The following is a 27,112-nucleotide window of genomic DNA, read 5'->3' on the forward strand; positions in this document are numbered from 1 at the left end:
GTGTTTAAATTCATACCTTCATTGTCATGACGCTTAACGAGGAGTCAGGAGATGGCACCAAAAATTGTATGCACTCTGCAAGAATATTTACCTGCGTATGTTGTAGCTGTTAAGAGGGATTAGGAGGGTTAGACATTGATGGGACACAAGAAAAGAAGAGATCACTGTTTATTCCACTTTCAAATATATGTGTTCTTAATTTGAAGTGCAGCTCTTGACGTAGTTCTTACATTGTTTATTATTATGAGATACCAAGTCCTTCTTAGCATATTTATTTTGTTAAATTACATATCTGAAATTAAACACAGCCTCTTGTCAGCGTTAATGTTCTTCTGCTTATTCTTGCAATTATTATCTACAAGAGGTGACTTTCGAGTTAACAGCATGTGGATTGACAAGGCAGCCATTATTCTGTTGCTTGAGTGCTTTTTGGAAAGCTCAGCTCAAGGGCAAATCGTGTTTTCTCCAGAGCCAAATCCCCAGCCTGCAGACCACTGCCAAAGGTGGTGCTTGTGGCTACGATGTGCTTGGCTAGCATCTGAGAAACTGCTCCAAAACTGTAAATCACGGACAATTGAAATCAGTAGGCGTGGCGGTTTTTGGGGGTGCACAGAGGGGTGCCTCCTGTGCTTATTCTTGAGTCGCCAGAGGGTTTCTGCTCCTTTTGTTTCTGCTCTTCTCTCCTGCTCTCTGATGCTCGTCTCTTCATCCTCAGGTAGTAGATCCGGTTGGCTTCTGGGCAGGTGACTTTGCAGAGGGGGATTTTGTAGATGGCTGGGTTGTCGGAATTTATCAGCAAAAAGAGAAGCGCGGAGAAGCAGAAAGGCCAGGTGCAGACTGGCAGCCCAAGCTGGGAAGGGGAAGGACAGAGAGACAGGTGCATTTCGATACCTCTTTTCACATGTTCCTCTTGCTAACTTCTACCTGCTGCTAAACTCTTGCATTTGAGAAGCTGGGAGAGCCTACACTTTCCCTGAGGACAGTGTGGCACAGGACATGCCTTCCCGAGCATCCCCATACGGGATCCCCACTCAGATTCAGAGGAGGATGGCCAGAAGCAGGAGCTTACGTGGCGAGGGCTATGTGTGACCTGCATTCCTGCTGGTTGCGAGAGGACTGGGTTGCTCCTCTGCTACCAAATGTTGGTTCAGATACCTCATGGAGAGGGATCTATTCTATCAGAAATATATGAGGCTACGTAAGGCAGCCAACGTTGGAGACCGCAGTCCTTTTGGAGATGCAGCTGTTGGCTAAACTGGCACTTGTCACCAATATTGACGCAGCTGAATCAGGCTCCAGAGCTCTGCTGACTGTAATGAAAGCCAAGATACCCAGCTCACATGTAGATATTTAAATTCTCTAATAAATAAGCTGAATCCCACACTCTCTGTCCTATAAAATGTCATGTAACGAGAGTACTATTCGCACATGTTCACTGTCCTCAGTGCCAATGTGTTACCAGCATTGCATCAACCCTCCGTCCTGCTCTGTAACACCACCTCTTGACCTGACTTAGGGTCTGCCAAAACCAGGATCACAAGGAGAACAAATAAATATTCTTTTTTTTTTTTCTGATGCATGCCAAGAGCAGGTGTGCTTAACAAAGAAACCCATCTGCAGGGACCTACACAGTACTGAGTGGATGCCAGATGAATATATTTAATGCATGAAGCTGCTAGTTCTAACTTTTTTTTTCCTTTAAGTTACTAAATCAATTTTATTAAAATATACGTTTGCTTTAATCTCTCACATCGTAAAGAAGAAACAAAGCTTGACATTTCTGGGTTCACCTCTTTCTTGATCTGTCCAGATAGAACAATTTTGTGATTAAGAGAATAGTCTCCCCTACATTTCAGTTCTCATATCCAGATCAAACTTAAATAATATCTGTGAGTAGGGTGGGAGGAAGATCTTGGAAGAAACAAGAAAAAATTTAGGCTGTTGGGAATTTTTCAACACTATTGCCTACAACTAAGTGCTGCATGTCAAAGCATACATTGTTGCTGGAATTCACATATATGTGCACAATCCCGCTGTGGATCACATGCTCCAAAGGTCTTTGGGATGTTATTATCAGCTGCAGAGCGTGCAAGTGCACAGTTGAACTGACAGAGAACCTGTACAAGACCTGCCATTGGCTGCAGCATTCTCATTTCAGTGCTGTCAAAGCTGACATCGAGAAATTTTGAGGAATTTTCTTAACATTGTACTGTAACAAATCAGAATACAGTTAAAAGAAACAAACAAAAAAACCCATTAAAAGCCCCTCAAACTTACCACAGACAGGGCATTAGCAAGAGCTGCTCCCGAATATGCACAAAATAGTGCTGAGAAAAGAAAACCGAAAACAGAACAAGATGAAGGAAATATCATTCATCTCAAAAAAAAAAAAAATATTTATCAGACATAGTAATATTGTCCAAGCGCACAGTGAAATATCCTCCCAGCTACCTGATGTGAGGATTAATGTTCAACAATTAGCTAAAACGCCCCAAAGATGCATAGGGCTGTATGGACTACATTTGGTCCTGTCTGCTCTCTATAGAGATGGATAGTGAATGAAGAACACGGTTTTGTCAAGAGCAAGTCATGGTGGTATTTCTTTTATCTTTAATTTCTTCTTAATTGGCACAACTAGACCGGTATGCAGTGGGGGATTGCAGAAATTCTCCACCAGTGCGGGACTGCAGAAATTCTTTGTCCTGTGGCTTCCAACCACAAGCAGTTAGCAGTTGGCCTCCTCAACCCAGCATGTCAGAGGTGGCAAAACAGGAGCTAAGGTCAGGAACCCAAGGACAAAGTCAAGGAAGGAAAAGCTACTGAGCCATCCAGAAACTGTGCTCAGGACAGAAAACTGCTGAAATGCAAACGGTAGGAGGCTGGGTGGATCACAGAATCATAGAATGGTTAGGATTGGAAGGGACCTCAAAGATCATCTAGCTCCAAACCCCCTGCCATGGCCAGGGACACCCTCCACTACACCACATTGCTCAACGCCTCTTGAGCATCAGAGGAATTTCTTAAATGGGATTTTTCTTTTCTTAAACTCTTCCCATAGTCTCTGGCTTTGGCTGCTGTTGGAGATGGGGTCGTTGGGTAGATGGGTTTCAAACTGACCTTGTGCAACATCTCTCTTCTTACGACATGCTTCCTCTAATGATATATGTATTTACGAAAAGGCTGCTTCTACAAATCTGTTGAGTTGCTAATTCTTTAAACTTCTGCTCATGGCATAGCTTGTGCCTTTCACAAACAGTATTCCCACCCTTTCAAGTCATTTTTCTGTTATCGGGGACAAAAGTCCCTTCTCTCTGCGCTTAGAGCTTGCACATCCAAGCTCAACTTTGATGCCATCACAGAAACAGCTCCCTCGTAGTACCTGTTTTTTCAACAGACTGGTGATTGACTCTGAACCTGTACTACTCATATTCTGTCTGATTGCATAAATTTTAGTCTCCCCTTTATGCAAACGATACTTACCACAGGCAAGTGACAGCAAATGAGTCTGCCAGGTCAGGGCATAGAACATGCCCCCAATGGCAATACATGCAAGTGCGCAGTTGTAATTGTGTAAGCCAAGGTAGACGCTGTCAAATGGTGATGCAATGCTCAGTGCTGCAAGACAAAAGGCAAGGCTGTGAGGTCAGGTATGAGAGGTATCTTCAGGAAGACCCGTCGCTTGCTGGGAATCCATCGTCTCTCCCTTATGACATCTAGACAAATTTAACTGTGCTCACACTTGCATCACATGCACATGCAGAAAAAGGATGAAATAAAATGAAACTTATTATTTTGGAGCTCTCATAATGTCCCCAGGGTTGGAATTTGGCCCAATCTCAAAGGTTTCTTTCAGGCAAAACTTCCTGCATAGGCACTGTGTTGTAGCTAGTCCCACAGATGGAGGATCCAGCCAGAGTGCAGGACGACCTTCTCAGCTGGTTGTCTTTCTTGCAGACAGCTGTGTACACATGAATTGTTTAATCCTCAAACGTATGCTGATCTTGAATATCAGAGGTACAGCTGAGTGTCTTTTGTGGGAGTAAGGAGGGTTTTCTGTATCTTCCTAGTGACCTTTGCTAGATACTACATGTGGCCACTCAGTCATTGCTGTGGAAATTCTCCACTGGATGGGGAGATGAGGGTCTGCTCCAAACCTGACCTCATAGGTACTTCTGCAGGATTTCTCAGAGGCTTCAGGAATACCAGTAAAAGGAAGACCACAATATGTAGTGCACAGACCACCTTGATGTCAATCTCAAGATTAATACATTTCCTGCTATAATGTCCTCATTTGTCTTCTGTTTCATTGCCATACTTATCCCTAGATACTTTCCTGTGACCTTTCTCTTCTAGATTAAATGTCAGACCAGTAAAAATCTTCTCAAATACTCTTAACCATACAAATCGTGGAGAGTTTTATTTTTAAAAAACAAATATAATGCTGCTCACATCTTGTACAAAGTGCTTCGGAGCACAGAAAACTTATCTTTGGATGACTGTGCCTTTCCCGAGGTGTTTGTCTCAGACTACACTTATTCCATTATATTTTTTTATCACAATCGGTTGCATAAATAACATTAATCTTGTCTAACTTTAAGGGTCAGATTCATCTCTCTTAATTTATGATTGTTTCTCTCCATTCTGAAACGATTTCTCTAGGTTTCTTTATCATCATAGAATCATACAATGGTTAGGGTTGGAAGGGACCTCAAAGATCATCTAGTTCCAACCCCCCTGCCATGGGCAGGGAAACCCTCTACTACACCAGGTTGCCCAAAGCCTCATCCAACCTGGCCTTGAACACTTCCAGGGATGGGGCATCTACAACCTCTCTGGGCAACCTGTTCCAGTGCCTCACCACCCTCAGAGTGAAGAATTTCTTCTTAAATCTAATTGAAATCTGCTAGAAGTCTCCCTGGAGCCTTCTCTTCTCCAGGCTGAACAGCCCCAACTCTCTCAGCCTGGCTTCATAAGAGAGGTGCTCAAGCTCTAGATCATCTGGATGGCCCTGCTCTGGACTCGTTCCAACAGGTCCATGTCCTTCTTGTGTTGAGAGGCTGAGAGGTCTCATCATCTCCATGGGATTCATCACATCTGATGTCACGAGGATTAAGCAAGGTGGAAAAAACCACCTGCCTGAGCTACAAATCTAATAACCAATTCGAAGCTTAAAGAAAATCTGCTTCTGTTCTTGCCTTCACCATGTTGTGTGACCTTCAGTAAGCTCTTCCAAATTTAGAGGTGGTTTAAAGAATGGGAATATTGTCCCCAGTACATCCAAGCCCATGCAACTCTGAGGTCTGGACAGAGTCATATAATGGCTAGAGCCAAGATATCCTCGTTAAAGAAATGACTTTGATAAATATTTCTTACCTGCAAACATCCCCACTGTTGATCCAATTGCAGCATGTAAACAAATAAGTGGGGAGGAGACAAGTAAAGCAACAAGGAAGATGCCTCCAGTCCAGGGGTTTTCACAACCATACACTTGACCAACACCAACGGGAATGGATTGCAAGAGCTGCAGCAGCCAGTAGAAAAGGGCATGTTATTGTGTCTGTGTGCTGAGGACACAGCAGTTATTTTCTCTAAGCTATTGGTTAGAAAGGACAGAAGCAACCCCGGATCTGAGTGGGACAGATGGGTAAACATAGGCACTCGTGCCTGTGGAATCAGAGTTAGTTCACCGTTTGGTTTGAACTTTCTCAGTCCAAGATAGACTTTTATTTCTTTTGAGATGATAATATGGGTGGGGAGGTGAGGAGTTGGGACTTTGAGTTATGGGTTTGTTTGGGTTTTTTAGGTGACTTTAGTGAAGGAGAAAAATGATAAACTTCTTAGGCAATAATACTATGGTGATCCTGGTTGATTTGAGTTTATTATATATTGTATGAAGCATATCAGATACCCTTATGCTGCTTTGGGGAGCTAGATCTAGACCTGAGAGCACTGGGTATGAACAAGTTTCCATCCCTTTGGGATCCTGATGTTTCCTCTGTCTTTTCATATTGTCACTGAGTATCTTACAGATGTTCTTTTAACCACATCTGGACAGTGGAAGTGCATATCCAGATGTGCTTCTGCATTGATAGCACTCAAGACGTGTTTTGAAGCAGTCCAATTTTAGGTCGTGTAAAGGTTCAGCCCCTCTGTTCCTTCAGCCCTTTTAGCTGGATCAGCCAGGACTGTCTCTGGGGCTTTTATGGCGTTATCCTCTAAAGACTGAACGGAGCCATGTATTTCTGTGAATTGCTACCGGCTCTACGTATCGTATAGACATTCTGACCCACGTGAAATTGCTGCCCCGAGCTGAATGCCTTCACGCTCACCTTTTTAGTGAAATAGCATCAACCTTTTGGAGCGAAGCTTACCAGTGGCACCTTGATTGCAGACCAGGTGATATTGGGCACTGATGCTACAGGCTTGATGAGGGTTGTAGGGAAGAAGGGGTTATAGTGTCCTGTGGCTGCCAAGTACAAAGTCACCGCAACATTGAAGGGCAGAGTGAGAACAGGAAGGTCCCATTTACTGAAGATGGATCCCAAAGCACTGGACAGGATTGGACTGAGAACAGAAGAAGAAGAGAAGTAAGCATAACCTGTTCATACCAACTATAGTGGTGAAACAGCCTACCACATTGGTCATGAGCTCTGATAAATGCAAACCAATGCCATTTCTTTGGGAAACATCACGTAGTGGATACCTGTAACATAGTCATCTGCATCAGATGAATAGTTGCAGAATGCTGTTTGTCTGTTTGCAACAATCATCACACCCATTCATGGATGGTATAAACTCCAAACCCTTCTCTCAGGACAGCTGGCTAGTGTGCACATGCTCTGCTAGCTATGCTGAGCTCAGGGGTCAGTGAAGAAATGCGTCCAGTACAACATTTAGGCATGGATGGAGAAATGTAATCTGGCTTCTTATTCAGCAGAAAAATCTAATAAGAAACAGAAGAGCAAATTCTGGGAATGCCACATGAAGATCTGTGGAGAACTTTGGATGGTCTAAACCAGCTGCCCTCTTGAGCAGGCAAGAGGGAGTTGGAAATTACCTAATTTACTTTTTTGTTTTTGTTGTTGTTATTTAAATAGTTTGAAGGATATCAGAAGATGGTTCTGGAAAGAAATAAAGCAGAATAGGTGATCAAAGAGGATGGAAAATATTCCATCAAGAAAGATGAAAAGTATTTACTATGTTAGGCACTATTTTAGAGGAATGAGGAGTCAGTCTTCAGGACAGGAAACTGAGCTTCCTTCTTAAGAAACATGACTGAGCACATTTAGTACGTAAACTATTTGGGATCATCCTCAAAATATTTAAAGACTGAACACTAAAAAGCATGCAAACCTTGAGATTCTGTGACTTTTCCCAAAGTTCTTGGCTGTAGAACATGGGATATATACTTCACCAGGAAATCAGGATATAAATGTCACAAGACAGACCTTCCTTAGGACATTTGCAGACTGTCTTATTTCCGCTTGAAGTGGGTGTCCTGCATGAATGCCTTTGTGTATGATATTGGCAAGATAATATCTGCTTTTTATGGAGCCCAGAAAGCTTGAGGAAGAGAATGAAAAGCCAGGTCATGTCCTTGATGGCAATGGGCTATGTTCTGGTGCTTCCAGCTGACCTTTCTTGATATAAGTGAGGTAAGCAACTCTTATGGTCAGCCTCCAAGTAGCAGTGGATATCGCACAGCTTACAAAAATTTGATTTAAAGACTTGAATTTTTCAAGAATCTGCATTTGAGTCCTAGAAGGACTCAATTAAGCTGGTTCTAATAAAAAAAAACCCACACAAACTATTTGGCATTTCAAAAGCAACATCTTGCTTCCTGTTGTGTAGATATTATCAGTGGAAAAAAATGTTTTGTTCTGCCTGTATAATCTCAGATGAAGCCTATTTTTTTTTTTATGACAAATTTGATTCACGGAGCAGTTTACAGATTTCCTTGCTTGTGGCTGTAGGAAAAAACCCCAGGGTTTTGGTGAAAACGGTGTCCTAATTTCTGTGTTGAAATACAAAGCATCTTGTCAGAAAAAAGGAAACAATTAAAGAAATGCTGACTTCTAAAGATGAAATTCAGAGTATCAATTGAAAAAATCACTGAAATGTCTAATCTTAAAGTCTTTTGCCTCTACCCTTGAGTCATATGAACTGAAAGAACGAAGAAAAGTTTGAACAAAAGGCCTTAAGGAGTTCTCACAGACAAGACAAACTAAACATTCTACCAATATGTTCTGGGTTTTGAGAGGTTGTTACAAAATGACCTTTACTGAGAGTGTCTGAAGAAATAAAATACGAAAAGATATCTGATTTTAAAAGCAGCAAAATGCAACAATGACTTTTATCTTATCACTAACAGTGATTAAAACATGACTTTTCAATTAATCTCAGTTAAAGCAGTGAAATAGGTTCTTGTAGGAATTAATTTTGCTCATGACTGGTTGCATGTCTGAGAGAAGGAAGACTGAATCCAGCCCGGAGGAGAACACCAGGTTGGTTCAGTGCCTGGATGAGGAAGAAGCGTGTCGGTGTTGGGCATGACGACATCTGCCCTACATGAGTCCTGCTGATGAGGGGCGTTTGCAGAAGTGGGGCTGCTTTGTCCACATGTTATAATCAGTGTTGTCTATGTACTCAGCCTCCCACGACCCTGCCTCACAAGCTCTTGTGCATCAATGAATGCTTCTTTCCAGCGCCACCGTGGCTGGAGATGCTGTTGTAGGGGACTGGACAGAGGGGACTTCCAATGAGTTTAATATAGCTGGAGTCCTAATTGTCAGAGAATTGTCCCTAGGAGGAGAATTGGCACTTACCAGGCCATTGATACAACCGCCACAGGAGGAAGAAGCCACCAGTAGTAATCCCCTTTCTTGGAGAAGACGGCCATGAGCAGTCCCACCAAGATCCCGTTATAGCCATGCAGCCCAGCTGCAATGGCTGATCTGTGATGGAAAGAAATGTTAGCAAGGTAGCAAGCTGTGCTGCAGGTGGCCTGTCACAGGGACTCACTGAAACACAATTTATAAGTGTCCTGCTCCTGGTGAAAGGAGTGTAGGGACAGGATGAAGAAGTGGTGAGGTGAGTGACACCGGTGTGTGGAAGGAGAGAGTTTGGGGACCGTTGAATGATGATGATTCAGGGGGGTTCCTGTGATTCAAAGGACCTGCATGGCTGTAACAATGGCTACTGGAGAGAGACAGTCTGATTTCACAAAAAACGGGCTATGGGAACAGGCCAGCTCTTCCTGGACCACAGCTCTGTCCTCACCTGACTGCTTCCAAACCATCCATAAGGAAAGCTGGTCTTCTTGCTCTAACGTACTCAGATGTGGAGCTATGACCCATCAGCGGGTTCCTGATACCACAACAACCAATTTTTATTAAGTGCCTGGACGTGAGGTACCACCTACCTGTCCTGACCAAGGGCCAGCGCAGCTAATGTCGACACGGTCGTTCCAGTACAGCCCATGAGCATCCCCCAGGGGCTCTGGATGAAAAGCCCCACTAAAATGATCAGCCCGCTGAGAGGGTTGTTCACAAACATCACCTGAGAGGTCCCTCGCAAGATCCAGTCCACCAGCTGGACCATTAGGGGCTTATCTGGAGGAGATAAAATGAGAACACTGGTGATAAGGCGTGATTTCAGAAGACCTTCTCAAAGCACACTCACCTCTACAGTTTCTTTCTGGCCATGGAACAGAGATGATGTATCACCAGGAGCGTAAAACCAGTCTCTGATTTATTGCTGTCTGAGCATATTTTGCATCTGGCACTTGAAAAGCTAATAGGGACAGACTGGGCACTCCTATAAAGTTCATGGAGGGATTAATTATAAAGTGGTTTATTTATGGTGGTCAAAGAGTAGTCTTTCTTGCGTGGTAGATTGCTTAAGATCCTGCTATAAATTTAATGAGGAGATAGTCCCTTTTTGGCGTATAATTCAGATGCAGAGAGGGACCTAGGCAAAGACTGAAACTAGTTTGTTCATGGATAGGGAAATACGAAAGGAAACATTTGCTGTTTTAGGGACCCAGAACACGGAGGTACATTGTATGCAGGGGGTGGAGTCAAACTGTCAAAGGTGTCTAAAAAAGTACTTTGTGAACCGAGGAACCTAAATTAAGAGAATAGTGATTACAGCTTGGATTGTACTCAGGCATTTCCTAAGGAAAAGAGCCATTGCTCTGTAGAGAAGACCACTGAGCCTGGACAGAGCAAACAGGCACCAAGCTCAGGTACCTCAGGTGGGTGCAGAGGGGAGGTGGGTTGTGTGTGGGGCTGAGGGCAGCCTGTCCAAGGGCGTCTATGTGCCGTGCTCCTAGTGATCTCCCTGGGCAGAGGCAGGTCTTGTAGCACCACGATAACCTTTTGCTGCTGGCTCTTCTACTGCAAATTGGCTGCAGGTCTTTTTCTGCTGTGCTTCTGGGAAAGGCGTAACCCTTTCTGTACTGCTGTGTGTTATTAAACGTGATGCAAGGAGAATAAATCTGAAAGAGGGTCTGCTTACACGTACAGTGTGTTCATGCAATATGCATATGCAGCTTTCATCCTCTTCAATATTTTAAATTAGTTCAATTATTTTAGATTGTTAATTAGACACAGCATAAAGTGCTAGACTACTTTTTGAATCTGGGCAACAACTTACTGCTAAAAACTCCCCTCTCCCCTACTCGCTCCCAGTCTTGTATTTGCAATCAAGGCTCAGGTTTTGCTTTCTTGTGAGTGCAGCTTAAGTAGAGGATCTCTGAAGGGCCGGAAACCACTCTGCATCTCTTCAGCATCCCTGGGAAAGCCCTCACAAGAGGCTGGAGCACAACTTGAGGGATGGCTTCACAAGCATCCTTCAGGCTGTGCATTGCTGGGGAGTCAGGCAGTTCCAACCAGGGAGAAATGAGTTCCTTAGAGAAAAATCATCAGACCGTTCTGGAACAATTGTTACTAATATTTGGTGTTGAGCTGTGAAATACATCAGCAATGCTTTAGGTTTTAGACACAAGTATTAACTAGAAGTATTCAAATATAACCAGTGGGTAGTGGCCAAAGATTTTCAGGACATTAACAAAAGCTGGCTACCAAGCATGGGCCACTGGAGTACAGAGAAAGCAAGAGGAGACGATCCCCTAAGGCTGGGGACCGCATTGACAGTCTGCTGAGCTCCCCACTTGGAGGCATCTCAGCCCACATCCTCCACTGACGATAGCCACTGCACAGCCTGGCTGTACATGTCTATCTCTTATTTCTGTCCCATTGCTGGAGTTGTACTGCTAATGAACCTATCCTTGACAGAGGACCCACAGTCTTAAACAGCCACTCAAATCCCCAAATCCTTAGTAATTCTGGGTAATGTGGACCATCTGCTCATGTATTGTTCCTGTCTGGACAGTAAACTTTTGAGATAACACTTACTTTGTTTTTTATAGCAGCATAACTGCCATGGTGCTTCTTGCTCCCCCGAGACTGGTAATACAAGAGCCTTTGCCCACACAATCAAGAGTTGAGTCCCCATGTCAGCCCACACGTGAACGAGGAGATGGTCACTGATCCAGAGCACTTACAAACAAGACTAAATTCCCAGCCCTGATGTGTGATTCTGGGCACTGCTATAAGGAACATGATGCCAATGACAAGTAACAGATTAAGTGTAAAAGATGTCTTTTGGCTGTGCTGAATTATGCCTGCAGCCATGGAAATGGCAAGTCGATGCAGTGAGATCCTCTTCCTGAGGACAAAATGATTTGGGTTAAAAGGCCAGAAGTTCGCAGTGAGCTCAGACCATGTTGCCTCTGCTCTGCCTCAGGGGAGTGAAATGGCCCCTTGTCTTGTGCCCCAGCACTGAGAGTGTTTTTGGCAACACAGATGTTCCCAGCTTGCTCTTCCTAGCCAGAGAGCCCCAAACACATCCCTCTGCTTACTTTTCATCCACTCTCCATATTCTTTCATTTCTCCTGTGAGATACCCAAAAACTTGGTGGATCCGATTTCCACTTCTCCCTAGCAGGTCCTGGGCTCTTGGCTTCTGCTCCGCACACAGCTGCCTCTCACCAGGTCGTTCAGCCACAACGATCTCTCCAAGCTCCATCTCTTTTGGGTGGTGAGAAGAGGTAACTGTAAATCACAAAGCCCATGTGTTAGAAAACCTTTTGGATTGTGCCCTGGCAACTTTCTGCTGTACTTTAGAGTCTCGTAGTGATGTTCTTTTTCAGAGATGGAATGTTTCATGGAGAAGGGACCTGCCTGAACCACTGCTGGGAGTGGTGTGCTCTGCTGTCTCGAGCAGTGAAATCTCTTCTTGGGGATGAGGACCAGGTGATGACCCACTGCTGTCACGGAGCTGTGGCACAGAGATGCAGGGGGAACGAGCAATGTGACGTAGGTGCCCTGCAGCATCCCACCCTTACTCTGTCTTCTGATGCAGTGTGTGACAAGCTGCTGGCTGGACAGGGGACATAACCTTTGCCAAGTAACCAGGTGGTATCTGCATGCTGACCAGTTCTGCTCAGCCAGGCATAGCTACTGCCACAGGAGGAGGGAGCCCGCTGATGTTTGGCTAGCAGTGAGCTGGAGGCAAGTGATGCAAATTGCCAGTACAGTAGCAAACAGCAAGAGACAAGAAAATACTGGAGGAGAGGCTGAAGCCTGTATCCCTTTTGATGTTTTGAGCTGGTGCCTTTGTATATCACAACAAATCTATGGTATTTCCATGCTCCTCATTCCACATCTGCCTTTGATAGACCTTCAAGAGCAAACCGAGGTAGCATCAAAGTATAGCACAGAAATCAGCACCTGAGCGTGACATTAGATAAAGATAAGCACCTTGGTTCAGGGCTGTGTGCTCTTGAATTAGCAGGTCAATATCCAGGCAAGATTAGAGGTCTGATAAACTTCTAATTACAGTCTCAGGTCTCTGTTCATTAAAAAGTTCATTCAGATATAGACCCTTAAGAGAAAATACACCGCAGCACACCCCGATGAGCTACACTGCAGGTTACATCTGCAAAAATCCCACCCTGCTTTCTGAGGGAGTCTGGCAGCAGCTGGCCCGCGGGTTTGCTCCCATCATTTTGGGGCAGCGCGGTTGGGTTTCTAACGTGTTGACCAAAAGCGGACCGCGCTGGGAAGGGCTCGTCTCCCCGTTTCGTGGAATATGGGCACCACCTTCTGGTGGGAGCCTGTTTTTTCGGCAGCTCCAACAGCCTGGCTGTGGGTGATAAAGCACCCGGCAGCAGCAGGAGAGGTTGGGAAGAGATGCCCGGCCAGAGGGAAGGCTGTGTCGCGAGAGGAACACCGACAGGCAGACGATAAAAATATCTGTGGCTCTGAATGCCCTCGTAGGAGCGTCCCTGAGCATCAGAGGACGTTCGATGCCGTCGCCCTCGGCAGCCCGTTGCGCAGCGCTCCTTGCCCTGCGCTTTGTCTCTCTCTGCCGGCAGCTCGTCCCCACGGCAGCAAGAGCCTTTGTCACGACCTTCGTGTACCAGCGTCACCCTGGGGCTGGATCTACTGGCAAGCGATGTTCTTACCTGTGGCTGTAAAAGCTAAACCTAACCACCGCTCAGTTTGCCTGATCCTAATGGGGAGGAGGATTGTGGAGAGTATTGAGTCTGGAGCAACAAATGTGCCTATGCAAGGAGTAGACACCCCCAAAACCTTACTCATGAGTGTCTCATGGGGTTGAGAGAAAGGAGATTCCCAGGTTCTGCCCAGCTGCACTTAGTGCAGGAACAAGCAAGGAGCAAAAGAAGAGGGAAGGGATGAGTCTATTGCTCCTATTTTTGTTTTTGCCTTTTTGTTTTTGTTTTTGTTTTCTGTTTGTAATCTGATTCTGGCCAGAAGCTGAGGCCAATCCTTGGTTTTGGTTTAAGGCAGCCTTAGTGACTGTCATTTTTGGCTAGTTCCTTGTGACTAGCCAGGAGGACACTGATGTAGGGAACAATGAGCAGGAGTCCTCTTTCTTCTGGTATGTGACCTCTAGACTGAGAGAATTTGCAGTGGTCAGATATTGGGAATTTGCATCCTTCTGAGGTAGGAAGAGGCCAGGTCTTACTGGAAAAACAGGTATTTGTGCCTGGATGCATCCCGTAAACTCTGGACTGTGTAAGGCGCATAATTGCCCTGGTCTTCCTGGTAGTCAGTTTAGCTCTGGGCACCCTCAGGTGGAAGTCAATGCATCTCAGCTCAGACTGCCCTCTGAAAGTTCCTGTTTTTCCAACTGACAGCTTAACTTGGATGCTTAAGTCAAATACCCCATATTTTCTGGGAGGGACACAGGGTCTGAGGTCAACAGCCCAAGCAGAGACTCCAGTGCAATGCCAGGATAACACTTGGCTGTCATAGAGGTTGCTTTCCCTCCAGAGCTTAATAGTAATATTTAGCAAAAGTGGCTGGTATCAGAGATAGCTATTAAATGTTGCCTATTTTGTTTCTTTGTTCATGTTCCTTCCAGAAGACTTCTCCAAGGACTTTCAAGAGTGGAAGTGGGCTAAGATATCTGCAGTGGATCCACATAAAGGAGACTAGAGCATCTCTTAGGATCCTGAAATCTCAAGAATGCACCAGTAAAGAAAAGTTAGTGGCTCATTTGCTGTGAACAATATCCACCACCAGCAACTGAGTGCAGCTCTTGCCAGCAAGGAGAATAAACGCTGAGTGGTTGTGTCTATGTCTTCACAGCACCTGAAAATCTCACACTCATTTTAAATCTCACCAGGAAAAATTACTGTTGGGTTTTACAAAGCAGAAACATCACTGCAGAGCTTCTAAAGCCTGTATTTACAAGACTGCTGTGCTCAGTTCCCTCTGAAATTGAGATGTGGGACCTGTAAATTTTTAAAATTCTTGTCCTTGCTCACATAATGTGACTGTTAGGGGTTAAGTGCAAAGTAGTCATGTGAGAGCCCTTTGCAGTCAATACAGAGAGAGGCTGGTATCTCCAGAGAGTGATTCATGTCCCTTTTCTTACATACTTATCTGAAACGTGAAAAAAAGGGTGTCCGTCTCTCTCTTGCCACTGGCCGCAAAGGGAGCCTGGTTACGGAGCTTTTAGAGTGCCATTTTCAGGCAAGAGAAATTCCAGCCTAAGAGATTTTGCCAAGGTCAACCTTGAAGTTTATGGAAGTGGGATCTGGTCTCCCAGGCTAGTGCTTTAAATCACTGACAAGCCTGTAATTGGCATCAAGAAGGGCATCAAAGCTCTGGGGCTAAGAAAAATATGGGTCTATTGCTATGATTCCTGTTTGCCGTGGATCAGAGGGGAACTAAATCTCTGCTTGGAAGGGAGCATGCTCATCCATAGGAAAGCAATCTGGGACATGGCTGGAGGAGATGGCTGAAGGATTGCCAAACTTTTGGGGAAAGGAGTAGTGCAAAAAAGAGATACGGAGATAGAATCATAGAATGGTTTGGGTTGGAAGGGACCTCAAAGATCATCTAGTTCCAACCCCCCTGCCATGGGCAGGGACACCCTCCACTACACCAGGTTGCCCAAAGACTCATCCAACCTGGCCTTGAACACTTCCAGGGATGGGGCGTCCACAACTTCTCTGGGCAACCTGTTCCACTGCCTCACCACCCTCAGAGTGAAGAATTTCTTCCTTATATCTAATCTAAATCTCCCCTCTTTCAGTTTAAAGCCATTGCCCCTTGTCAAGTCACTACATGCCCTTGTAAAAAGTCCCTCTCCAGCTTAAGAGATGCTGAAATCCTCTACACTGCTGCAGTGATAGACCGTGGGGCTTTACAGCAAAGGAGCCCAAGGGGCTGCAACAGCTAAAGAAGATCCTGGAGGACTGTGACGGGCACAGCACAGTGATCCCTGCGAGAGTACCACCCTGGAAAACACAATTTCTTTGCAGCGAGCACCTGTCAGTCAATAGGCTTGTGCTCAGTGGAACAAGCTCCACGAGTAACAGAGAAATCATTTGAACAATTAGCTAATTAGAGCTTATGGAACACCTAAGGCTGATGAGGAATTCCCTGAGAAAAGGGGGTTTTTGTCAGTAAACACTGGTTCATGAGTGTGGTAATGAGCTGTCCTGCTTTTTATGAACATTTACCAGATTGCAGGGTAATGCCTGGTGGTTAGGGCTCTTCTCTAGACCTGCTCATTCCCATGCAGCTGTTGTAGCTTGCTTTTGAGGTGTAGGATACTGATAGCACAGAGCCTTGTATTTCTAAGCCTCCCAGAGTAACCACTGGTTTTCTTTTTGTCTTATGCTACTAGAGAAAATGAAAAAAAAACCCCATGCAAATGGCATGTGAACAGTGGGATGGTGCATGACCGGAGTGATGGGTGATGCGTAACCCTTTAGCCAACTTTTCTACAGGGCTGCTGTTTGTGTAGGGAGCTCAGCCTCATGCTAAGATACCTGAAGAAAAGCCTGGACAATTGCTCTTTCCTGCCCTGTGCTGAAAGCACAGAGGTGATCAGAAAAGCGTTGACTTCGGGAGACATGGCCTTGCGAGGGCCTTGAAAAGAAACAGTTTTTAAAAGCACGTTTCTCTCAAAAGAAACCATGAAGAAACAGAAAGGAAATACAGTGTACATCAAATTTTTGGGTGGTGACAGAATGCTTGAGTGAGTTGTAATGACTTTACCAAGCAAAGCTCAACCCGTGACACTGAAAACAAATGAACAAAGCTGGGCATTTCAGAACAGTCCCTGAGGTTGAATGCAACACAATTGCAGACAGTAGGTATAAAACACTTGGCCACAGAACTGTAAAGTAAAATAAATAAAAAAATGAAATTCACCAGAAGGAAAAAATGCTCAAGTGAACTTCTTTCCTATCGTAGGCATTAAATGAAGCCACGTTCCAGAGCTGCTCAGTCACACCTGCACAAACACTACTATCACACAATAGTTAGTGATCACGATAGTTTAACTTATGGGGCTAAATATGACTCTTACATCCTTACTTAGATACTTGGATTTTACGATGTGGTCTTGGAGTCTTTCTGTGTCTTCCTTTCCCAGTCTGTGCAGTACGTAACGCAATACTTTACTTTCCTCCAAGACAATACTTTTCTTGACTGCTTCTTCTTTTCCCTCTGTTGCAGCAGTATCTCCCAATCTGCGAAATAGAGGCACATAGTTTATTTAATGGATTGTCTTAGTGTCTTGGATAGAAGTTCTGCTGGTACCATTTCTATATGGATTGTACGCATATACATAATTGTGTGTGTATGTAACTGTGGAGAAGGAGGGTTTGACTTCCTTACCATGGGTCTCCTGAATTATATTTGTAGAGCACTGTTCCTCTTAACTCCCTCTAAGGGCTTATAGTTTTTGCCCTCTCTATGGTCAACGTGGACTGATCAGTACCAACTCTGGGTAGTTGTGATGACACATCCAGGTGTGTCAGACTTCGTTCTTGGCATGGGATGGATTTCCTTTCAGAGGGGTCTGTCTCATCCCTTTAGTGGCACAGATAGGGTAGGATGTGGCTTATGAGACTAACCATGGGGAACTCCAGTGTGAGTGTCCGTATCTGAGCAGCTTGCCTTGACTTCCATAGAAGAGCTGGTCAATATATGGACCTAGGCCATGATTCATCCCCTCCCATCCTACACAGATGAATCATGTCCTAAACTCTGTTGCATTTGCAGTCTGTAACGGGAAAGACAGACAGCTCAGATGCACACAGCTGCACTGCATATATGCAGGGAGAGGGGTGATGAATTTCAGCTAATTGGCTATCCCAAGGTCATTCGGGAAATCTGTTGCTGACTGAGGTATCAAACAAGGACACGTTCATGTTTGAACTAAGTGTGTAATACATGAAGAATTTTCAAAATGCTAACTGGTTTTTTTAATAATAAAAATAGTCAGACCAGGTAGATATTTTAAGATACAAAAATCCTGTTTTCTTGCATATGGTTTCAGTTATAAAACCAGAAGGGAAAACAAATAGAGAAAATATGAAATATAAAAACCGTCACTTCTAAGCAGAATGTTTTTCAAAGGTTTCCATGAGGTGTTGGCTTCTCGGCAAAGCAGACTGTAAAACAACTTTACAAGCCACATTTATTCTAAGAGCTCCACTTATTGAAGTACAATTCAAACTCTTGTTCTGCAGGCCAAGTTCCATAAATTAAACACTTGTCCAATAACACATACCTCTTCACTTGGATTCTCTGTTTCTTTCTGGCTTTGTGTGTCTGTCTCTCTCTCTTTCTCACACTTCTCCCCTGTCCCCCCACCTTTGCAAATGGAAACAAAAAAGTTTTGCTAGTTTTAGGAACAAATTTAAAAAATAGACCAGTAAAAGTAAAAATAAGGAGAGGAAGAAGAAAACAGGTTATCTTTTTAGTCCAGCTGACTAAAATGAGACTTTTTTTCCATCATTTTATTTCTTGGTGACACTGATTTAAAGTTAAGCCTAAATCCACAGTGAGAAGCTGCATGACATCAAACATCTAACTGGAGTGGTGCCTCATCTCCGTTACAATGCACTGGGTATTCAGAGGAATCAGCAAGGTGACCTGGGAGAGGAGAAGGGAAGTGGCATCCTGCCTTCAAAGAGAACCCAATTTTCCTCCCTCATCTAGCTTGTTATGGCCTTGGAGATGTGACCATCAGCAGGACCAGCCTTTTCTTACAAGAGAAGGGACAGGGGAGGTGCAAGACCCCTGGCCACCCTGTCTGACCCAGAGCAGGAATGAGTTCACGGATGCGCCAAGGAAAAACCCTGCCAGTAGTGCTCCTGGGCTCACCGCATCTTCACTTTCCCACCTTCTTCCTGGTTGCCCTCTGTCATCACCCCTACCCTGCCTGCAGCTCTTGTTGCTCTTTCAGTTTGGCCTAGAGCCTCGTGTCCAGGCTGTGTCTAAATCTCGAAGGTTCTTTCTGCGTGATGTCTTTTGAAATCTGATTTTCTTATTCATCCAAGAAGCTAAAACTCTTACTTAAGGTCTTGTCACACCACTTCTGCCATAGCACAGCATCTTTCTTCTTGGTCACAACAGTCATTCCCGCCATCTTCCCCGCTTTCGCTTTGACATCACCCTCTGTCTTTCTCCTTCACTCTGACCCTGAGCTGCATGTCTTCACTTTCAGAGCCAGTCATTGCTCTGTCTCAGCAGGAGGGAAAAATTAATTTCTACATTCACCTGACCATTTGCCAGAAATATTTCTAACGTACAAAGCTTGGATGTCCTAACATGAGCTCCGATGAAATTAATGCCCTTGTTAATCCAAAGAGTAGCAAGGTGGGAATAACACAGCAAGAAACTGGATGATATCTCTGCTTTCTTCTTAATTCACAGTGGAAATCTTGGGAAGTCAGCTACCGAATGTCTCTCATTGATTCAGAGGTGACCTCTTAAATGAGAATAATCCTTTTTACTCAGTATAGCGATTCAGGGACTTACTCTGTAAGGCTTGAGTGCGACGGACATGGGCAGTCAAATGTGAATCAGATTGGACCATCTAGAGAAATTACTCTTCTTTGTTGGAAGGTAACTTCTGCCTGCCTAACACACCATAACTGATGGGTGTGAAAGAGAGGACAGGGAAGAAAATGTACTTCTAGGACATTTTAGTGGGGAAGAAGCCAGATTTGACTTAGCTTCTGCTGAAGGTGCTTTTAGGCAGCCTATTCTTGTTGCAGTAAGGTTGGAGCAAGCTCTTGTGGTCAGTCTCAAAGGCTGGGGACTGACCAAAACACAGTAGGAATATCAACTCCCTCTGAGAGGTGGTAGTTGAGGGTAATGGTTACTTCTTAGACTGCCTACCTGATCTGCAAGAGGTCAAAGACAGCTTGATCAAGGAAGTTTTCTAGTACATTGGTGGGGCTGCTTAGGTGATGCCATATGGTGTCCTTGCTCCCTCGAGGACCAAGGTCAAGGTAGGGTTGGAGCATCCATGTCTCCATCACTGATCTGTAGGGCTAAGGTGATCTGTGTCCTGTGAGGACTGTGTGCATACAATTCTGCTCAAAGTCCAAAAAACTAATGTATGTATACACTGAGAAACCTTATCTGTACTGTGTAGAGTCATTTGGTTGCTCAACCTGTAAACTCTTCTTCTGGGATTGGATATCCTGTACAAGCCTTGAAGGGCTGGCAAAACCCTTTTATTTTGGTGTGTAACACACTGCAGGTTTTGCTAGCTGAGCATGAAAGAATCAGACCTCTCCTCAGCAAAGCTTTCCCTGTAAATGTTTTAACTGCGGTAACGATCGTACGGTGTCTGCTGTTCCTGGGCAGACCCAGCTGTATACTGGGCTGTCTTTAACAATACATGATAAATCACAGACTGTAAAGTGCAAGGTGTTGTTCACAATGCATAAAAATGTCAGAGCTTGGCCAATATTTGGTTAAATCTTGAAACAAAACATACAGCGTTTTAATAGGGTATCCATAAAGGCATTTCTCCATATAGTTCACATCGCCTGCGCTTTAATAGAGAGTTAATGGGGATTTTCTTTTTTAGATAGCAACAATTTATCATGTGTTTCCCTGGTAACTACCAACCATGAACCTTCCTTGAAAACTCCGTTGGGATCCCTGCAATGTTAGTGAGCATAATGAATGGTAAATGTAAAGCAAGCCCATTGAATCACTTTATTTTAAATTCTGGCAGAGACATAATTTCCCTCAGTTCATAAACATTTACAAAAAAAGGAGTTTACAGTAGAAAAACAGTTGTTTTTATCGCTGAGATCAAAGAACACGTTTATCTGGATGTACAGATGCATTTTCAGCCAGCTTTTGAAAAACTCAGGTGACAATCTTTAAGAAGCTTCACAGACTAATACCGAACCTTTGAAGTCTGCAGCTTTGCTCACCTGAAAATACAGACATCACTTCTGCTCTCTGTTCTGCCTGAGCCTGAAGTTTATACTTCAAAGATCACAGGCGACGGGCCAAATTTCCCGAGTTGCTAACAGCACTGGGACTTACCGACTAGAGTAAAGTGAAAAAGTAGGGCATGTTGCAGGATATAGGGTTTTGCATCCACAGCCACACCGCAATCTTGCTACCCGCGTGCCAGACGGATGGCATCCGTGCCCTGGAGAAACGGCCTTGCGCCTTTTGGAGATGCAACGGAGGGGTTCCCCTAATGCCAATGACCTTTTCATCAGACCCTAAGGTGGAAGATAAGCATTTTGCAGCTGCTGAGACTCCTGGCAGCCCTGACACTGCTCCACAGCTTGGGCTTCCTTTCCTTGCAGCAGCTCAAGCCCAGAGCTCCACTGGTGGAGTCTGGTTTTCATCTCAGTTTTTATTCCTCTGTAGTTAATAGAATAACACTAATATAAGCGAGGGAAGGGTCATATCCATCAGCCTCGGTGGAGCTGCTCTGGATTTGTGCTGTTGTCCATACACGCTGTTTCTGGTGCTGTTTGCAAGTGGAGGCTTGTTTGCTATGGGCGTGAGCGAGGTTTCTGCACGGCTGCTGAACTGATGCGTGTTCCAGGTCAGGTCTGCACCACCTTCCACTGATGACTGCATCTGTACGCTGCCTCTGTGCCACAAGGCATAGCTATTTATAGCCTGGGAGCTTCATGAAAGATTGGAGTGCTGTTTCGTGGATGGTTTAGGAGTTTTGAAGTGGGGTGGGGAACAATCCCCCCTCTTTTACAAAAATCTTTAGCAAGAAAAATTTAAAACAGCTATCATTTTTAAAATTTGGATCTTTAGGAATGTTTAATTTTGCTTTAATCTTTAAAGAAAATGCAATATTGTATACCTGCAATATCAAGTTACAGATAGAACAGTGTTGTTTCAAAATGGAAACCTGGAATACAGGAAGCTTTGTAATGCTAGAGATCTTTGGGAGAAAAAGTTATTTTTTGCTATCTCCTGAGATTTCCACGTTTCTGTGACGTTCTTTGTTTTGTGGCTACATTTTTTCCCCCTAGTGCTTTGTTACTACTGTGTTGTAGAGAACTGTAACATCATATAACTGAAACAACAAATACCTCCTGCCATCAGAAGACACTTTTGTCATATTTTGGTGGCCAATATGCTTGCATTCAAGCAGGATACTTAAATAGTACACACAGTTAGGACAAAAATCTAATAAGATTGAAAGCAAGTGAAACCTGATCAAATAATGTTTCTAATTAGAAGTGGGTATTATTTAACAGAAATTCAAAAAGTTTTTAAATTAAATTTGAGGACTAACAGGGTCAGACGACATGCACAAATTGGTTTAATCCTAATTCTAATATGAGTGGGAAGCACATGGTCCAGGAACTCTGGGGGCCAGTGGATGCCCAGTGCATGGCTAATATTGGGAGTTGATTAAGTGCCCACAGTACAGGGGACAAATGAGACTAAGGTTTCTGCAAGGATGCATTTTAGGTCAAACATTGATGCTTGTGAGGAAAGGGAAGGAAACGAAAGAAGTAAGAACATCTTGCCAGATCTCCTCCTGTGTTTCATTTGCAAGTGCGAGTCTTGTAAATAGCCCAGCCAAGGGTTGGAGATGTGTTCAGGCCAGGCTTCCAGAGGAGAAAGGTTGGAAAGCCAGGATTAGGTCAATGTTTGACTCTTCCAGAGAAAAGGGAAGGAGGGAGTGGGAGTTAGGGACCAGATTAGAGTTAGGGTCTGTGAAAGAGGGAAGCGGGGCCAAAGTCATAGCCAGTTTCTGCAAGTCGCATTTAATTATTCCAGTGGAATGTGGTGGAAATGGGATATTGATGTCTCTGTGATGTATCCCCAACTCCAACCTGTGTGTGTGAATAGCACTGGGTTTACTCTCACAGCTGGGTGGGTAAGCCAGTGTGGGGCTCACCTTTAGATTGAGCAGTATGCACTACCTGAGGTTTAAGGTGAGTTGCAGGAGCAAAAATGATTTGGAAGAACATGGAAGCAGGTCTTAGGAATTTAAAATACAAATTTATTTGTTAAAGTTTTTAAAAAAATTAAAGAAAATTTGTAATTTTAGAATTTGTTCAGGCCAGATATGTTTGCAATTTGTACAGTTTTTTTTTAGAAAATACTATATTCTTAATATTTGATTAGCAGTATGAGTATGTAAGAAGCTACATGAGGTTAGAATCCCGAAAAGAATTGCTACAGAATGAAGGTGAGGATTAAATTTTGTTGGCCTTGTGGAGGAAAGCTGTGTGCTGCTGTCAGTTAATTTGGTTGCCTTATTTTGGACTTTTTCTTCTTGCATGTTCCTGACATAGGCTGGGCTTAGACGAGGGATAGGCTCTATGAAGCTGGTGACCACAGAGCTACAGTTATTTTCAAATTTGCACCTTCTGTGATAGAAAATACTGATGTCACTTTATTTGAATCCTTTAAGCTCAAGATTCTTCTGGTGCTTTATGCTTTTCTGATTTCATAGATTCATAGATTCATAGATTCATAGATTTCTAGGTTGGAAAAGACCTTAGAGATCATCTAGTCCAACCGTCCCTAATCTCCATTAAACCATATTCCCAAGTAGATCATCCACCCTATTCTTAAACACATCCAGGGATGGGGACTCAACCACCTCCCTGGGCAGCCTATCCCAGTGGCTGACAACCCTTTCAGAGAAGAAATTCTTCCTAACATCCAACCTGAATCTCCCCTGACTAAGCTTATACCCATTTCCTCTTGTTCTATCACCCATCACTAATGTAAAGAGCCCTTCCCCCACCTCCCCACCATCTTTTCTCAAGTATTTATAGGCCATAATCAGGTCTCCCCTCAGCCTCCTCTTCTCCAGGCTAAACAGCCCCAACTCCCTCAGCCGCTCCCCATAAGTTTTATTTTCCAGCCCCGTGACCAGTTTAGTCGCCCTTCTTTGGACTCGCTCCAGGAGCTCAATATCTCTCTGAAAGCGAGGGGCCCAAAACTGGGCACAATATTCCAGGTGCGGCCTCACCAGTGCCGAGTACAGGGGCAGGATCACTTCCCTGCTCCTGCTGGTCACACTATTCTTGATACACGCCAGTATCCCATTGGCCTTTTTGGCCACCTGGGCACACTGCTGGCTCATATCAAGCCGGTAGTCAACCAACACCCCCAGGTCCTTCTCCACCAGGCAGCTCTCCAGCCACTCTTCCCCGAGCCTATAGCGATACTTGGGGTTTTTACACCCCAAGTGAAGGACTCTGCACTTGGCCTTATTAAAGCTCATGCCATTGGCCTCAGCCCAACGATCCAGGCTGTTCAAATCCCTCTGAAGGGCCTCCCTACCCTCGAGCAGATCGACACAGCCTCCCAGCTTGGTGTCGTCCGCAAATTTACTGAGGGTACATTCAATCCCCTCATCCAGGTCATTGATAAAGATGTTAAACAGAACTGGACCCAGCACTGAGCCCTGGGGAACCCCACTGGTGACCGGCCTCCAGCCGGATTTAGCCCCATTTACCACCACTCTTTGGGCCCGCCATCCAGCCAGTTTTTAACCCAAAGGAGGATGTGCCAGTCCAGGCCAGCAGTTACCAGTTTCGCAACCAGAACACTATGAGAGACTGTATCAAAGGCTTCACTGAGGTCAAGGAAAACTACATCCACAGCGCTTCCCTCGTCAACCAGGCGGGTCACCCCATCATAGAAGGTGATCAGGTTTGATTGGCAAGACCTGCCTTTCATAAACCCATGTTGACTGGGCCTGATCACCCGGTTAACCTGTATGTGCTCATTAATAGCACTCAAGATAACCTGTTCCATGACTTTGCCCGTATATTATATTTTGTATATTATTGTTCAAGTTACTTTTACAGGATATGAAAGATACATTGCAGATCTAAGCATATAGCTGAGGTTTGGCACAACAGTGAAGGAAAAGAGAGAGTTTTGCATCAGCTTCTTTTGCTCACAGTGAATTTTCACACAAAAGTATATGCCTTATCTATAGCCAAGGTTAGATTTAGTGCTGGGTTCTATTGTAATGCTCAAACTGCAACATTTTGTTTCAATGAAGGCTTCCAGTTATGTGGAGGAAACGTCTAACTAGTATCAGCTTATTTAAACACCATACTCTTAGGCATGTATGGCCTTCTGCATGGCCAGTGCATGGGTAATATAGGGTTTATGAGACTAAAGGATACATAACGAGGCTTACAATACAAATTTGCCAGTTGTACTGAGTCCAGCACAAAGGTTGGAACTAGTTTGGAGGGTCATGAAAAGTTGAATTGGAAAGCCACGAGTCTGGCTAAAGTTTGCCAGCTGCAAAGAGAAGAGCTGAGGGTTGCTTCTACTTGGTTTGAAACCCTTAGTCTGAACGTCTCATCTGGAGCCAAAATTGGGATTAGTCTTGGGGTCAAGATGCACCCAAGGGTCCTTGTTATGGACTAAAATACTTCTTCATGGAGCTGCTCTGGGATTTCCTGTGTTTCTAGGAAGAGCTGAAATGCTATGGTGACACAGCCAATGAAAGAAACATGCTATAAATAATGTTGCCCTTGACATCAGATATGTCGTCTTAGGGCCACGGTTGATGTTTTCCATGACTACAGTATAAGCAAAAATCCCAAGGCTGATCCCCATGTCCCATCATGAGTAAATACTGCTTTCTAGGAGGGTGCTGAGAGTTCCTGTCCCCGTCCCTTCCCTTTTTGCCGTTAGAGATGATGAAGCAGAACCTACCTCAGAAACTGCCAGGGAGATTTTAGTACAGATTTCAGAGAATCCTTGGAAAAAAAAAAAAAAAAGGAATCATGAGAGAGTAACGTATCACTTAGTTTTGTGCTATAAGAGAGCAAAAGGTTAGATCTCTTAGATCTCTCTCTCTCTGTTTCTATCTCTGCATGGAGAAGAATAATTTTTGAGAGAAAGATGCATTTTATTGCTAAAAAAGCAGTTTCAGGTCACCCTACATCTAGCAATAACAGCTGTATTTAGCAGAGTACTTTGTCAGAAGAAAATAAAAAAGATCAAATGCAGGGAAGGAAAATCAAAGAGTTACAGTCTGAATGTTTTAAAGCCTAGTTTAGCTAAATTCAACAATAATTTTTCAAAGGAGAAAAATACTGCAATAAAACATTTATTATGTTTTTGTGCTTGTTTTCATTCCTTCGGGAAAAATGAAACGTTTTAAAACTCATCCAATACTAATTTTTTTCTTAGTTTTTCAGTTCAAGCATTAAAATAATAATAAAAAAAATCAGTTACTCGCACAGTTCTCTTTATGGATTATACCAGAGAAAAATGTTGTAAAATAGCTTTCTGGATGGACTGACCCAGTCTCATTCAAGAAGACATCATTTGGTTTAAATGGACGTTGGCGAGGTCCTTAGTAAGTATGTGAATGATTAAAGATAACCAGATATTTAGAAATCAAACGGGGAAAAAAAAAAAAAGATATGGGTGTGAAAAGCCCTGAAAGACAAGTGTGACAACTAACTCATCTTCATGGCTTGTGCTCAGACCATTTGGTGGAGAATTGTTGAGGCCTGAGGCACAAAGAAAGATTTTTGGGCAGCAGAAGCCAACTTGGAGGCTGTAAAGTGATTTGTTTCTATTTCCTTGTATCAATTTGAACAGTCAAATCAGCTTTACAGCTCTGAAATTAACACAGTTGGGAGTTTATGTGAGTTCAGGATGCTGTAATCTGTATGTTTTGGACATGGTAGGGGAAGGAGAAGGAACATTTGCAGCCAATTTGCCAACATGTTCCTCATTTGACATATCAACAAGTTGGTTGAGGTAATGGGAGAGATAAGTGTTTTAAGTTGAAAATGCTTAAGAAGCTGAGAACCTGGAAAAGGGAGTTAGTTTTGAAGATCAGCAGTTGTTTATGGCCAGATATATGGGATGATGTGAGGGGATCTTGGGTATTGATGTTCCTGCCTTGTAAGTACCTTGACTCATGCTGGAGCTTACTGTCCTGAGATGTGCACCCAGGTCATGACTTGGAGCAAGAGATCTTTGACTTGTTGGAGAACAGACACATACAAGTCAGAGGGCAAGCAGGAGTCTGGCTCAAGTAAAAACGATTGTCGTGTGGGTTGCATTCAGCCTGCCAAAATACTCATCCAACCTGGCAGCTGCCTCTCCCTGACTCCCGTCCCAGGGCACAGGCAAAGAGCTGCAGCTGGACGAGCTGCTCCAGCTCTGCCGACAGCTGGCTGCTGGCTGCTGGTGTCCTAGGATGAGACCTGCTTAGAAAATAATTCTCCTACGTGGCTTTCCTGCCAAAGATGGAAGAAT

At 44.1% G+C, this 27,112-nt stretch overlaps 1 protein-coding gene across 2 annotated transcripts in view; it reads right to left on the reverse strand.

Annotated features, from left to right (window-relative positions):
* Window positions 1-580: 580 nt before the first annotated feature.
* The window catches only part of LOC104372972 (urea transporter 2), a 100,592-nt gene continuing 74,060 nt past the window's right edge, over window positions 581-27,112 (reverse strand). The window contains exons 2-9 of one of the 2 annotated variants that reach the window (XM_086628678.1): window positions 11,924-12,124; window positions 9,422-9,611; window positions 8,826-8,954; window positions 6,372-6,564; window positions 5,374-5,521; window positions 3,481-3,615; window positions 2,278-2,327; window positions 581-850 (exon numbers count right to left, since the gene is read on the reverse strand). In XM_086628678.1, coding sequence (XP_086484804.1) covers window positions 581-850; window positions 2,278-2,327; window positions 3,481-3,615; window positions 5,374-5,521; window positions 6,372-6,564; window positions 8,826-8,954; window positions 9,422-9,611; window positions 11,924-12,124 — 1,316 coding nt within the window. Of the gene's footprint in view, window positions 851-2,277; window positions 2,328-3,480; window positions 3,616-5,373; window positions 5,522-6,371; window positions 6,565-8,825; window positions 8,955-9,421; window positions 9,612-11,923; window positions 12,125-27,112 lie in introns of those variants that run through there. The other variant, XM_009978780.1, reaches the window with a different exon arrangement.

This window comes from Tauraco erythrolophus, chromosome Z, assembly GCF_009769465.1.
Source record: "Tauraco erythrolophus isolate bTauEry1 chromosome Z, bTauEry1.pri, whole genome shotgun sequence".
Lineage (NCBI taxonomy): Eukaryota > Metazoa > Chordata > Aves > Musophagiformes > Musophagidae > Tauraco > Tauraco erythrolophus.